General features: G+C 42.9%; 1 protein-coding gene across 1 annotated transcript in view; it reads right to left on the bottom strand.

Annotated features, from left to right (window-relative positions):
* The window catches only part of TM6SF1 (transmembrane 6 superfamily member 1), a 411,212-nt gene that overhangs the window by 104,781 nt on the left and 290,148 nt on the right, over nt 1-16,283 (bottom strand). Inside the window, exon 6 of the mRNA XM_069624987.1 lies at nt 14,384-14,505. Coding sequence (XP_069481088.1) covers nt 14,384-14,505 — 122 coding nt within the window. The remainder of the gene's footprint in view (nt 1-14,383; nt 14,506-16,283) is intronic.

Here is a 16,283-nt window from a genome sequence, read left to right as displayed (position 1 = left end):
CTTTTCCACAGAAGCACTGTTTGCCGTAAACACATGTGTGACACTCTCCTGACACATTATTGTGGCCTGTTTAGCCCCCTAGCAAGGGTTACACCTCCTTCTATTTCCTTGGCTCTTGCCAATGCTTGTTTACCCAGTTCTTTGCACCAGTGTTGGATTTCTCATATCCTGCATTCAACTAATTGTGCTTTCCTGGCTTTGTTAGCACTTGTTTTCAGCTAATGCTGTTCTTATATTCACATGATTCAAAACGTTCCTTTTATTAAAGTTCACAATTCCACTTATCATCCCTTTCAATATACCAAGGGTTTCTAACTTGCTTTCAATTCGAGAAGTATTCAAAATGTGCATTGACTTGCTTTCAATTTGTTCGATATTCAAAATTGTAGTTTATCTAGCTTTCAATGTGTTCAGTATTCAAAAGGTATTGTAACTTGCTTTCAGTTCGTTCGGTATTCAAAATGCGCGTTAACTTCATTCAGCATCACCGCCTACCAGCCCGGTGTTCTCCCTCTCTCTGGTTTCACTCACTGGTCGGTTTTATGGCTCCTTGCGATGTCCCTCTGCTGTCACAGATACCTGGTTCTCCATGCGGCCGCTTGCGTCTTCTCCTGGCGGTTTTCCTGTGGCTTGCGCGCACCCAGCAATGCTTCCATGGCAAAGCAGGATACTTCATACCACTTCCTTCGGTCAGGCCGGCCTCCTTCTCACAGCTTGCCACATGCCTCCAGCTTCTTCTGCTGCATCCTGCTGCATAAACGGTGCACTGCTTCCCGGGCCTCCAGTGCTCCTTCTGCCATGTCACCTCACCGGAGAGGTCTCCCTGCAAGCAGCAGTCTATGCTCCCACAGCTGAATGTGCTACAGCTGACGACTTCATATCTGCTGGGATTCCCCTTGCTAAAGTTCCCACCTCCATACATAAAAGACTAGACTGCTCACATGCAGAGCGGCAGTCCCCTGTTGCTCTTGTTGTCCTTCTCCTCATCCCATTGCTTGGTTGGAGCTGATTTCTCTTCCTTTTTAGAAAATTAGTATGTGTTGGTCTAGTTGTCTTCTTCTTCGTCCCAGTATCAGATTGGTGGCATTTGGGGGATATTATAGGGGAGTCATAGTAGGATGGCTGACAAAACCCTATGAAGGTTTGTGGTATGGAGGGCTTGTGGTAAAAGGGAAATAGGGAACACTGTTTCTCACCTGAGGACACCTTCTCCCCACTCCCCAAGTCTTCTTCACCCAGGTGTTCCTCCACTGCATATCCACTCCGAGGGTCGGGATCCAAAAGCAATGGCCTTTCCCCGGCCACCTGAGCGGAGGATACCAGGGGAGAAGAAGTGAGGACGCCCTCAGGTTCCTCACAATACGCATAGTTTGGTGGTATGGTAAGACTGTGGCGGTAACAGAATAACTGCCAGATTTTTACTGCACCGCCAAACTCGAAATGAGACCCGTTGTCTTTTATTTCAAGCGTAAACAAACTTTGCGATTCATATAAAAACAGGTGGTATCACTGTATAAGGAAATGCAAGCCCATGATATCCTATACAGTCCCTGAAATATCAAGATTTAGGAAGAGACTTGGGGTCTTGTGAGGGGTCACAAATGTGAGGCGGACAACTTTGTACAGGTTTTTCATGAGATGCCATTTCATTAACTTAAAAGGGTTTTATAAACGCCTCACTATCTCTACCCTTAAGAGGATTTGCCTATCTATAAAAATAAACTAAAGGAAACACTCTAACAAAGGCAATCTGCCCCTCACATGTATACACACAACAAACATATGAAGGGAATATATGGCAATTCAGATATAACAGAAATGACAGTAATGATGTAACTGTTTCTCCTTGTAACCTGGGTGAGATCCCCTTCCGCAGATTCAAAGCAGGAAATTGTACCACAGTTCAAAATTAGGGTATGTCCATTCTACACCAAAGTTCTGGTGATACGGTTCTTCTTGTTCCAAAGGTCTCTTACTTGGACTTTTCAACAGTTCAAAAGAAATGACAACTCTTTGTCTCTTCACCTGTAGCAAAGAGTTCAACAAAACTTCTTCTTAGGAAACAAAAATACTTCCACAGTTCATCTTTAGCAACAGTAATGACTTGTCAGGATGTTTCCACAGCAGTTCACAAAATACTTTAGTGGCCTTGTCACTTCTTCAAACTTTTAACCACACCACAGTACTTCAATGACTTACTCCTACCTGGTCCACTCACCTGCCAGGTCTACCACTACAAGGCCACTTACCTGGTGTACTCGCATGCCAGGATTAAAGAAACTTCTAAAACTACTGCAAGTGCTTCTGTGGCAAAGTTTAATTCAAACAACTTAGTAAAGTCCTTTGACTTTCAACAACATCAGCAATGACTACATCTTCTGGAAGGACATTAAACACATTGATGCTTTGTGTTCCACCCTTGTGGTTGCCATATGCAATGCAGTTTGTGCTCTTCTCCTCCTGAACACTCTTCTACCACTCTTGTTTCCCCACTTTTATATTAACCAAATACTGATAATGGCTTTTTCTCTTGCTCTTCTTTGGCTTAGAATATGCTTGTTTGGGCCATTTCCAACTACTGCTTCTTTCTCCATCGGGCAATTGTTTTTACAACCAACTTATCAATGTCCCTCTCTTGGTAATAAGAGTTCTTATTAGCTTCTTGTAATATTGCCCTCTCTGGGTTTTGGCAATTATTTTAGCCTTTATAAGTAGAATGACACCTTTCTTGTCTGTTTCAGAAGTTTTTATTCTGTCCCTTTAGTTTACGTGTATCAGCTTGGTATTCAAAGTTATTGTTATTCTTCCGCTTCAATTTCATTATATCAGTTTGGTATTTAAAACAATTAGATTTGGCCAGTGGGCGATCACGGACTGTTCCGGGGTCACACAATACAAGTGAACTCACAGGGTTTAACCCATCCGCGGGCTCCGCTGCCTCTGGGTCTTCTGCTTCCTCTGCTTTGCTCAGTATGGCAAACTGCTTCTCTTTGCTTCTCGCTGCCCACCCTGTTCGGGAAAAGAGCGCTCCCCACTCCAGGGACTCTACGGTAGTTGCCTGCCACCAGAGCCCAACAAACAATGGGGAAAGCTTTTTAAACTAACGCTTCCCACCGCGCGACCTCTGCATTCACGGCCATCAGGGTGAACACTTTCTGGGACAACGCTTCCCGCTGCATAACCTCTGCGCAGATAGTCCTCGAAGGTAGAGATCCTCACAGAACCGGCATCCCCTATGTGAATAGTAGTGGCTCTGGCGTCTCTGCTTCCCTTCAGCCTCTGCTTCAACTGCAACGTGGAGTTACTGCAATCACTCCACTTCCAACTACTGCTCCCCCTGGCCTGCACCTGAGGGGATCTTTTATACTTCTCAGTTCCACTCAGGTGTGGGTCATTAAAATGAATATGCTGCAACTTGCAGTTCAGTGCCTCTGTATCCCTCTTCTTCGTCCCAGTAAATTACCTTTTTTGCTTTGTTTGTTGTTTCCAAATTTCCCAATTTCCTTTCTATTCTTAATTACACATCCTAAAGAAATGTTATATGGACTTAATGAGTGGTTCTGATATTGGGCTGCAGTCCGGATTACAGCGACACACGCGCATGTAGGCGGCCGCTTGTTTTAGAAACCTATGAACGATATGCACACAGAGAGACACCTACGTGCACTCTCCCTGATCCCCTCTGACAAGTAATCGATTACTTTGCGCCTTGTCTCCCAACAGACACTGCTAGAGACACGGCATAGAAGCCGATCCCCCTGCGAGGGCTCCTCTCATTGGATACTCCGCTTACAGCGGCACCAACAATGTGGTATTTCCCTACGCACTGAGTTGCCACAACTACAGGTGACCAGTTAATTTTTGTGCTCAGCCATAAGCGTTTTGGATAAAAACGCTATATAAATTCACTAAAATACAAAATACAAATATGCACGTATTTACTAGAAGGTTAGCCTTGTTACTGCTTAGTCATCTAACACACCTTCCAATGCTCTGAACCCGCAAGGAATACGAGTACAGTTAGGATACCTGCCCCCCCCAGTAATTGAACACTACAGCACCACGCCTGACACGTGTGGTAACCCGATATGAACTATTAAAGCCTGAATCAACCTCGTGTCAATTTCAAAAGACACAGTATACCTCACAGGTAAGCCAACTAGATACACTTTTTGCACATAAATAAACTGAGCCATCCCCACAAGAGGGGGAGGGCACACCATTGAATATATATTTGACACCTGTCTTCATCACACAGGTTGTCCCTTCTTGAAAAAAGAAGATCCTGAGACCACCCAAATCACTTTAGGCGTTGCCTCCTTTTTTTCAAATATGTGCAGAATCCATTTTATTTCCGAGCACGGTAAGAAAGTCATTCATAGACAGACAAGTTACTAATTCTTTCTATTACCTTACCTATACCTGAATACCCCAACTTTGACACTCGCCTATTTGTTTTCTCCATAGACAGAGCACACAGATAGAGGAGTCCATCGGTTCCCTTCTTTCGTCCTGATGAAGGCCTGCTACAGTTTGGCTGGCATAAAAGCCAGTTAGGGCCGAAACACAATTGTGTAGACAATCTTGCAATTATGACAATTTTGCAATTACGAATACAGTGCCCAACTGTCAACACTGTTTCAAATTCCATTGTTTGCCTCATTGTAATGTATGTAATCACTGTTCTAACCCCTATTGTGTCACCGCAACAGTAGGTTTTGTATCATTTTCACTAAATGGTATTGAATGTCGAGTTTGAATTGACTTTCGAAATGCTTGTTTTTTGACTATGTCACATATTTGTTTTATGTATTGAAATAGACAATTCTAAACTAATGTGTGCTAACAGACCTGTTGTTCTTTACCGCTAATACATATATTTTGTACCAATCCAGCGAGGTGTGTCTTTGTATTTAACCTTAAACAATTTAGACTACGGTATGGGTTAGGCAGACCCATTCATTTGTTATATTATTTCACAGTCTATAAAGACACTTGAAGTTTACTTGGATGCCACACTCTCCCTCACGCGCCATGTGAACTCCATCGCCTCCTCTGCTGCCTACACAACTAAGCTCATTAATGCAGCTAGATCCATCCTATCCACTGAAAACTGCCTCACAACACTACAGGCTCAAGACTTGACTATTGCAATGCGCTCTTCCTAGGTACTTCAGAAAATAATATTAGGAAGTTGCCGGTCAATCAGAACAATGACCTTAGAGCAGCACTGAACATTCCGAAACTTGAACACATCACAGAGGATTAGCTTCAAGGCACTATCAATCACTCACAGATGTGTATCCCCCGAGGCCCCCCTACCTCTCTAAGAAAATCACTAAAGCAACCTCATGCAGACCCACCAGATCGGCCTAAACTGGTTGCCTCACCCAGCCCAAATTTAAATGGGCCAAAGCTGGAGGCTCAAGTTTCCCAACCATTGCGTCCATCAGGTGTATGTGGTTATTCTCAATTGCCTGACCCGTGTGTTGGGGCATGTCAGGTAAACGGCTCTGGTGTTAGTCCGTTGTCTGTTATGGTGTAGGAAAGTGTTTGTGTCAGAAAAGGGGGTTGTGGGGTAGAGCGTCTAAATATCCTACAGGGTAGGATGGGGGAAAGGTGTTACAAGGAAGGGGGTACTGTGTCTCAACCTTCAGTGTCCCACTTCCACCCCCCGAACACCCCTCATCCAGGTGATCCTCCCTCACTGGTCCACCCTCAGGAACTGGATCCAATAGCGATGGCCGTGTCCTTGCCACCTGGATAATAGATCTCCAGGGACTAGCGGGTGAGACACCTTCAGGTTTCTCACATCACTCATATTATTTTAAGAAACTTGCAAAACCCTAAGCAACAGTTTTTGCTCTCTGTTGGGCACAGATCTGAAGAGAAGAAATCTCTATGTATTATTGGTACCTGTGTTTGCCTATTTATAAGTGGAACTTGACTTTCTATGGAGGAATAATGTCATGACATTAAAAGCTACTGAAAAGAGCTTTTAGTAATAACAGAATGGCAACACATGAAATTATATATACATTTGTTTTCACTAAAGAAATCCCAGAGTTACCTTTGACCATCAAAGGTGTGTGAGATCATGGCAACTTCTGCTTTAGACATGTAGAAGGCATTGTTGCCTTATTTCTAAATATCTACATTTACCAACAAAAAACCAAGGGATTACATACAGGCAATCGAAAGAGCCTCTTGAAGACTACCAGTTTCATGAATCCTGAGATATATTCAGTGAAAAAAACTTTGTTAGCGGGACGTTATGGTTACAAGTAAAACAGAAAGCCCCCAGAAATTTGCCAGTTATGATAATCTAAGCAACCATAACTCGCGCCACCACTGTGCACTGCTAACACTAACACCCAGGACATCAAAGATGGCATCACAAATGTGCACATTTTTGCACCGGTTTTTGTTTGCCGACGTTCACGAACATCTGACGTCATTGCAGACTTTCCGGACAGTGTCACGTACCCACGCGCACGGACGCAGCGTGATGACAAGTTCCTGAACGACTGTGTGTGTCACAAACAGTTTGAAACTGCATTTTCAGCTGATCTTGGAAGTATCAACCTGAAAATGTACCGCTCCTAGACCTATTCTTACTGATTTTCCATCTGCAATCCAGGAGAGAGCACAAGCTTGGAAGAATATTAGCACAATTGCTATTTAACTTCAAAAAAGGCATCAGCCATGATCATCCCTCCTCCCCAGGAGTCACCACCACCACTAAAACCACCACCAGCTGGAGGATCTGGACAGTAAAAAAAGTGCAATGATGCACCAAAGAATCAAGAGGACCAGGAAGATGAGACAGAGGAAATGCCTACCTCCAGCACACTGTGAGATTCATGGGTGTGGTGCTTTTTTACCACCATTGGGGGTGTACCAAAGGCTAAGGCTACTTCGTCGCCGACCACCTAGGCAGTACTCCTACGGGACCACCTCCATGCGCCGCCACAACAAATCCAACCACTGAGATGCTCCCAGAAAGGCTGGTCCTTTCTCAGGAAGTAGTAGGCTGTCTTCCTCTACCTCATCTTCCTCGACCAATACTGCCGCCAGACAGGCTACTCCTGTGGTGTACAAAATCCGACAAGCTACCTTGCAATCCATAAAAGAGGCTGTTCATCCATATCTTTCCAAGACAACAGTACTCTGTATATACTGCAACACACCATTCTGCAGAGGGGAGCTGTTCCAAATACTTTCAAGGCTGTAATCAAGGAGCATGAGAAACACTAGCCCCTACCTTAGATTTAGCACACGCCCATCATCTTCCCCTGTCCACTTGCCTCCCCATATCTGTGGTTGGTGCCCCTTCACTCATTTCTCCCCCCACGTCCCCTCTTACTACCTGGCCTCTTCCGCAAAAACTAAACAAATACAAAATCAAAACACACCAAAACAAAGATTCATTTAGGAACCACCTTTCACAGTTAAGAAATAGAACAAAAATAATAAGCTCATAGACTCCATCTACTTTACATTTTTCAGTAAGATTCTTCAACATTTCCATTAGCCTTTTGTACTATGCTATTGGGAATAATGGACAATTGTATGCTAGAGAAAAAGAAAAAAGCACAGAAACAATTTTCTGTCCCAAATGCTTTTCTCTGTCATACAATAAGGACCATAATCCATGGACCTTCATGACTATCCATGGTCTCCACAGTCCCCTATCCAGGCCATGCATCATTAAAAGACCCAGATTGCACGTGCACACCATCGCACAGGACAGCCTGTCTACCCTTTTTACTGTTATGTTTGTAACACTCCATCATTGCCTGCTTTCAAACAGTCACACATCTTTCCACCAATCACTTCCAAAAAACTCTACATATAACCCTATCAACATATTAAACTTCCATACACCAACTGCCACTTAAAAATGTTCTTGGAATCTTTTGCATCTGCATTTCCCTTGCTTATCCCAAACAATTGTACACACTGCTGCTATAAATGCACATATGCATTGTGCAGTAAGACAAGTGCATGAATGGAATGGAGAGCATGGATAGCCAAGTGCTCATAGGAGCCGAGAAGGAAACTGTCAAGGAATGCCAAGGTGGGAGGGCACTGACTAACTGTTGGGGCAGAGGAGTCCCAACGGTGGGGTACACAGCTGCCAGGTGGTAGCCCCACAAGGGCAGTGCAGAAGGGGGGAGAGGTGAACTGGTGTCAACTAGATATAGGGCATAGAACCTGTGAGGTTTATGAGGGACCAGACCACCAGTCTCAGTGGCATCAGTTAGCAGAGAAGAGATTAAGTGAAACAGGAATACAAAAGCACAGTTTTCAAAAGTTTCCGGAATTTAAGGAAGTCCAGCTGAAGTCTAAGAGGAGCAAGAAGGCTGTTCCAAAGAAAGGCACCAGATGAAGAGAGGGACATGCTTCCCGCTCTCTATTTCGAAAAGAGTTTGACAAGCAGAGAATTGGAGTTAGAGGAGCAGGCGGCTTTAGCAGGGGAGTATTTAGGGAAACAAAGCTGGAGACACAGTAAGTTGGAGATAGCATAGTCCCAGGCCCCAGAAAGCCTTGTCAATAATACAGAGGATATTTATTTTCATCCTTGCAGCGACCAGGAGCCAATGGGCACATTTTAGGCTTCAGGCCAAGGATAAGTCTTGCAGCCCTATTCTGGATTACCCAAAGGGGGCGTAAACACCACAGGGGGAAGTTGAGGCAGAGGCTGTTGCAGTAGTCCATCCTACAGAGGTCCAGGGCTCTAGAAACGTTGAGCTTCTAGAGGAAGGTGAGAAACAGTAGAATGGCAGTAAAGAGGTGAAGCCGAAAGTGGTCCTTCTTAACAAGCACCAAAGTGTAAGGAGTAAAGGAGAGAGAGCACTTAAAGGTGACCCCCAAGGTTTATGGTCTCACAGGATGGTGGAGTAGAGGGCTCAAAGAAAGAAGCCAGCGGGTAGGAGGAAAACAGAGCACAGGTATCACAATAGGAAGGATCTCCATCTTACAGGCACTGAGACAGAGATTATTAGCCGCACACAATGCTTTGATGGCGGTCAAGCAATCAGGGATAAAAAACGGAGAGAAGAAATTAGTAGAGGAACATTTCAAGGAAAGCTGTGTGTCATTAACATAACAATGAAAATGAGAAAAGAAGAAGGACATCAGGTGAGCTAGAGGGACGAGATAGACATTGAATAGCCACAATGATTGGATAGAACCCTGGAGTACGCTGCAGGCAGAAAGTGAGGTGGTGCAGTAGAAACGGCCCAGTTGCAGCTGGGAAGGGCAGTTAGTGAGAAAAACAGGTCAGCCAGTCCAGTGCATGGTCCATAATGCCAAAGGTATCATATAACCGCTTAATGAGGATAGAATGGTTGACCGTGTCAAAGGCAGAGTAGAGATCAAGGAGCACTATCCTCAATTGTTCTACGATCATAAATACCATATACACTTCAATTATATTATCCCACCATATTCAAATAAGTTATACTCCCCCTATAGTACCTATAATAACTATACACATATTACTATACTGTATGTGGCCAGTGGATCTGGCCACTAGCCACAAGCACTAGAATAGAATTATGTTCAATATACCTTCAAATAACAAAACTCGGCCTGAATCTGCTGCAATCCAAATGATGTCCGCGGACACCAAAAGTGACTGTGTACTCGGCGGCACCTGCACACCTTTTTTTCACCTATAAAAACAGTGCCATATCAACTATATTCCACTCCCCCACCCTTTCCAGACCCTCTTTTGGCCACCAAATAACCCCAAATGTGTTCTCCAGACATTTTACCCACCGTGGTATCCGCGGACACCAGCGGCTGTCCGCAGATCCAACATGGTGAATGTTTAAAACAATATGATGCACCTCACGCATTTGCGCATCCAATCAGCGGGTGAGTACGATGTCGGACATCACGCCACCCCCTGATTGGCTCAGATGTGTCCGCGGACCCCTAATCAGGAAAGGAGTCCGCGGACCAGACCCAGATATCACTAATTTATATATATTTTTAAAAAACTACTGGAGTGATTTGCACTAAATTTACAAAAGCTCACTTTTGTGACCAAGCTGCCGCTCCTAGCACAAATTTGGTGAATTTCCGTCCAACGGTTTGGGCTGTAGGCACAAGGTATTTTTTTTCCCATTGCATCTATGAGGATTTCCACAGATTTTGGGACCCTCCTATAACTCCTCCCCCAGATGGAACCGCACCAAACTTCAAGGGGGGGCATATATACTTTTTTTTCAAAGTTTGGTGAGGATTCGTCCGGGGGGGCAGAGTTATAAGCTGCCCAAAAAGTGCTCTTTCTATGAGTTGAGCAACTTAACAATAACTAAAGGGCCGCTACCGCAGGCCCTGTAAAATATATATATATATATATATATATATATATATATATATATATATAATTCTCTAAGGATGCCCGTTCATTGGGGACTTGTCATACACACAGACATCCTCAGCCCTAGACTTAATTTCCCCACTTCGCCCCCCCATAAGATTCTGCCAAGGGAGAGGAATAATTTTCTCCAGAAACTAAAAGTAGGACAAACCCAGAGGCATAGCCAGGATTATCTAACAAGTGGAGCCTGAAGCTAATGTAGTTGGGCCCACCGCAGTAACATTATTATCTGTAAATGCCCATCCAGCGCTGCTTGGACACTGATGGATTGACAGATGTCCCTGCCATTGCCATGCTATTGTGAAGAATCTAATGGGATTCTCCCCCAAAAGCCTGGTCAGGGACCCTCCTCATGTGGCCTGGGAAAGGCAGGCACTTTTTGATCCCGACCTTCGGAGTGGGGTACTGTGTAAGGTTCACATGAGTGGGGGGATTAGACCAGGAAGAATGAGAGGATCCCCTTTCTAACTTTCCCCATAATCCCTCCCTTATTATGACTGTTTGTCGAGTTAAAGAAGAAACCCTAATTTTGAGGAAATTAACTACATGTCCCAGAATCCCATAGGACTGAGACGAAGAAGAGGGCTGAAGAGGAATGTAGAAGTAGAGGACAGGCAATTAGCTTTAACAGCTTTTGCCAGGGTCAGGCAATTCACACTAATAGCCTGCACCTGAAATGATTTGCCCCACCTAAGAGGCATAAAAGGCTCAAGCAGGATGGAGAAGGGAGAAGGAGCCGGGAGATAAGGTGGTGCAGGAGCTGGAAGGTTGGCAGTAGTAGTAGAAAGAGAAAAGCACGAGGCTGGCAGTTCACAAGGAAGTGTGTACACTCAAGGGACGCAGGGACAAGTAAAGAGCAGATTTCACCTGCAAGTTCTGAGGGAGCCCTGTGTCCACAAACCCTGCCTTGCCGTGGTTGCACTGAGACACGTTGAAAGTAAAGGTGTTCCCAGGTGCGCCGAGTGGCTGTGATTGCAGAGTTGTGCTGAAGCCCTAGGTCTGTAGCAAGAAGCAAGCCAAGGGACAGAGGAGTGCAGGAGACTCCAAACTGGCGTGGCAGAACCGAAGACATCTGTGTTATAAAGGGGAGTGGGTTTCCAGAGTGCCTAAAGACGTACAAGAAGAAGCAGAAGTTAAGAAGCTGAAGCAACCCGCAACCGTAGTGTTTCTGAAGCTGGTGAGTGAAGTTTGGGGTTCAGCTTCACTAGTGAACTCCTGCCGGTAACTGTTACCAGCTTTCAAGTGGCTCACGTAGGAAGAGAAACAAATAGAAGCCGTTCGTCATTTTTGTTGAAATTGTTCTACACAATGGAAATGTATCACACACACTTTAACTGAAAGCTACAGTGCTCACGTCTGAACAAAAGCCTTTCTTTTCCATTGTTGAATGCTTTTATATTTTCAATTTGGTCGTGTGTCTCCAATTAAACGGGAGAAAGTTTCCAAAAATCTCAGAAAACTCTGAAACAAAATTTCACAAGTGTTACTATACTTTACGAAGTATCTCTGCGTAATTCATAGTAATACCAACTCTTACAGCTAATTGAAGCTGAAGATCTACATGAATGAGTTGTCACACATACCTAAAAGCAATTTTCATTTGATGACTGAACCTTGTTACTTTAAGAACACATTTTCCTTAACAGCAGAAGAGTTTGTATACATAAAAGAAAACAAGCAATGCCCAATCCAAGAGGCAAACCATTTACAGATTAAAGAAACCCTGCATGAAAGCAATCCAACTCAAGGGGAAAATTATTAAGGTCCAGTATCCTCTGAAACACGTAAGATATTGTTCTTTGAAGCTAGTAGTGTGGCAGTACAGCTTCATTTTAACAGCTGGAACCAAGAAGTTGCATATAAAACTGGGGAAGGGAATTGGATGCTTGTAAGAAGATTTATCCGAAGTGCAGTAAAGCAAATTCTAAAGGCAAAGAGGCTGCCCTTTTCATAGAGTATAGAAAAGAAGAGTGCCTTGACTACCTGGACAGGTTGAAATGTCTTGTCTTTAACATGCCTGACTATTCTTATATTTAAATTTGAAGTGGAATTACCAGAACTGTGGTTGGGTATAAGACTGTCAGCATATGTCATATTGAAGTTGATGGTGGTAGAGATACACTGTGGAACCAAGGAGTCGGTTTCCGTAGTGACAGTAGTAGAAAAGAGGGTTGTTAAGAGAAGTATAGCAACCCAAGAAGAAGCATCCTGGAAAATATACCAGTCACATTACAGAGGTTATGAATAATTGTCGATTTGAAGAAGTGGCTAATCTATTTTCTGAACTGTAATTAAGCTGTCCTGCAAGGCAGATGTCCAGGATTACCATTGGTGCTGTTTCCTTGGCTGAATTGGCAAAGGGATATTTTTTAACTGGAAGCTCAATGACTTATACTAGTGGATTTTTGTTTGGTGAAATTTTGGTTTATTCTGAACTTTCAAAAACTGATTCAAGACTTTATTCTTCTTTTCGAACATTTGGGAAGATTGACTTTGAACAATCCTGGGGACGGGGTTTACCCAGGACAGGTGAAGGTCATCCAAATGACTTGTTGTTTATTATTCATTCCTTTATGTGGTTGTTCATGTACTTTGTGTTTTGTTGTTCAGTGTGAGGGCCAGTTTGTTTCTGTTAGGAGGTATTCCCTTAGTAATTAGAATAGGTAGGGAACTCCCTGATAGAGTAGGCTTAGCAAGGATTTATTTGCATCTTTTTCTGTTAATAAAATGCTTAATATTGAGAACCATACAAGCAGTTGTCTGCCTTCCATTAGTGACCCCTTACACTATCCTCATATCCAAATCCTGGGGCTGCTCGAAAGAGTATAAGTGGTTCATGTGGTTCATGGTTACAAAAACGTGGTTGTTACAGGGAGTGTTGTGAGCCCAATATCCATTAAGTACTTAGCGATTCAAGCATACAGACCTTTTATTACACATATATTTTTCAAATATAATGATCTGTTCTCATTCTTATGTTTCCAATATGCTGTTTGATTTTATGCAAAGCCACCAGGAACCCTCACCGGTGCCCTTTGTTCCCTTACGCTTTCTCTTATGTGCTATGAAAAGTATACTTACTGTGTATTTACTAACCATCTTGGAATGATTACCTTCGTGCATAAAAAATATACATATTGTTATTCTAAGTTTAAATAATGTGCTTTGCTGATTAAGACAAGGGAAACATTCTTATTATGTCAACAATATATAGAGGAAGCGATCTTTGGAAAAGAACATTGTAAAATGTTAAAAGTGCAATTTAAGTAGTTAACCGTGCCAATGTTCAGTTTAAGTACAATAGCTTATTTTACACACAAAAAACACAACAGCTCGTCCTCCCTTCAAGATGTTCGTATTTCTTTTGGTCATGCTGCTGCCAATAGCTGGTAGTGTGTCTTGACAAGCAACTCACACACAGAGAAAGAGAGAGTGAGACAGGGGAAGAAAGATTCTGGAAAGACAGAGGGAGAAACAGAGTTCAGAGAGAGACAGAGCAAGAGGGGGGCGTATATAGCTAGTTGAATTTAAAGTTGCGACTCTGGTCCACTCTGCACTTGGATGCAGTTAATCTAAATACATGGGTAGATTCTAGCATGTCCACTGAGATCAATGCAGAGGGATTCCTATCCAGCCGCTAACTCAGTACAACGTTATTTGTAGGTTGTCATTCTAGACATCCATTATGTGTTGGCCACTCCATTTCCACTGAACTGCACTGACAATAGTTTTAGATTTATCTGGGCCCTGGAGACAACGCTCTTCCTTCTTGCCTCCCAGCAACAGAATACATTCAGGTTCATTCACAGAGCAAGCACCAAGAAACAGACCTCTGCTGCATGTGGCACTACACACGGCATAACATAATCAGTGAACATTGTTGATTAAACATAGCAAAGCTGCACACTGAGAGATGGCCGTCCACATTTTTAGCAGCCAATGTAATGCTGTTCTTCTAAATGCGCACCTCTGAACACCGCTGATTACCTTGATTTTAAGATTATAGCTGACTGATGGCTGGTTATAGATTCTGAAAGCAGCCCAAATAGGTAAACAAATGTATGGCAGATTCAGAAGGGAAGCAGGGCAAATTCGTGCCCCATATTTGCCTGTTAGGGAAAAAAATATGAATTGAGAACGAATGCTTTCAAGTACAATGCACAATTACAGTACAATAATTTGCTACATTTAAAATCTACAATAAATATTAAAACAAGTTGCCCCAGAGCAATGCAAACAGAGGAATCCTATGTGCTGGTTGAGCACTCCATAACCACCGCCATGTTGTTCCTTGGTTATTGGTTCTCATCCAGGATTTTGAATTACAATTTTAATGACCTTCGTGATATGTTATGGTTATTTCAGCAAATGTATGCTCTGCATAGATTTAAGCTGTGACTGTGACTTGATATACAAATGTGGAATGCTGATTGCTAAGCATAGAAAAAACATGCATCTAAACAACATTCTAAACTCAAATGAACATTGCACATTTGCTTATATCTTGGAGTTAATATATTGCAACATTACATTCATTTGTGAAACCAAACTAGACACAATGTACTTTATGTAAATAAGGACCTGGTTAAACAACTACATTTGCCTGTGCTGAAAATATCAATAATCCTATTTCTAGTGTAAAATTCGCCTGTGAAAGAATAGTAAACAAAAATGATCTATAATGTTGGCGACCCACGTTTGTATCCAATTTCTAGCATGCGCAAGTCTACGCTAGAAATAGTATTTTTTCTATTTCTATTGTAGGCACTAGCAAGCATCCTGGGACTCAGATTCCTACCACAAGTTTTACGGCGAGATCCAGGAGACAAAGTGACCCAACAATATTCATGGGTCACCTAAGTTAAACCGGAGATGAACTGCGGATATTAGAGGCAGTTCACACGGAACGGGAAAAAAACAAAATCTGTCAAACGTACTGCTGTAAAACTTTATTTTACCCTATTCTGTATATCATTAGAAATCTGTAGGTAGCTGTTTGGCCATTCTCCGGATGGAAACAAATGTGACATTTCTATTATTCCAATTTTGGTGGAAATATGTCAATATTGGAGATGGACCTTCCCTCCATCTCTTCACTGTGGGCATATCAAGCATGTATGGGGTTGAATCATAATCTGGAAGCCAGGGGTGCTAAAATATGGTTCAATGCTAAAATAGTGACATAAAATCTGGTGAAGCCTACCAGAAACCAAGTGAACTCTTCTGGTGATCCCATATAATACTTTATATAAAGTTTTTTTTTTTAAAAACAACTCATAAATAATACTGAAGTCCTTTTATGAACAAAAATACTTCTGCAAAAGCCTTTCACTCCAAAATATATCCTTTAATCATAGAGAGAGGGTAAGGTGTAGGTCCAATGCCTTTCGGAATTGCTCAAACCTGCTTTGGGGAACGCTGTGCAGAGATTCATTTGCAAGAGCGTGTACAGAAGGGGTAAAAGGGCCGGCTAGCACCAAAGCAGCGGATTTTAGCCAGGGAGGAGGCAGGATGCACTTCCCAGCCTCAATAGAAGTTGGGGGTCCTGGCACCTCGTCCGAGAAATCTGTGCAATCATGCTGACTACCCAGTCCTTGCCTTCCTGATTCATTTATTTGTTTTAAATGTTAACATGTGGTTTAAAATATACTGACATGCAATAAAAAAGGAAAATAACAAAAGATAAAAACGATATTTAAGCCAAAATATTGTGTAGAATAGAGATGTATGCAATTTCAGGAGACATCAGAACCTGATCCTTATTCTATAAAGACCAGGTTCTTGTTGCCTAGGGATCTAGGCCTAATGAAGGACGCACACACGGAGAGATTGGAGGAACGTCTTTATTCCTTTTCAACAACGTAGTAACTGGCGCTTCCCGCGCACA

Source organism: Ambystoma mexicanum, chromosome 11, assembly GCF_040938575.1.
Source record: "Ambystoma mexicanum isolate Mex_15411 chromosome 11, UKY_AmexF1_1, whole genome shotgun sequence".
Lineage (NCBI taxonomy): Eukaryota > Metazoa > Chordata > Amphibia > Caudata > Ambystomatidae > Ambystoma > Ambystoma mexicanum.
This window is presented reverse-complemented; position numbering and strand designations above follow the sequence as displayed.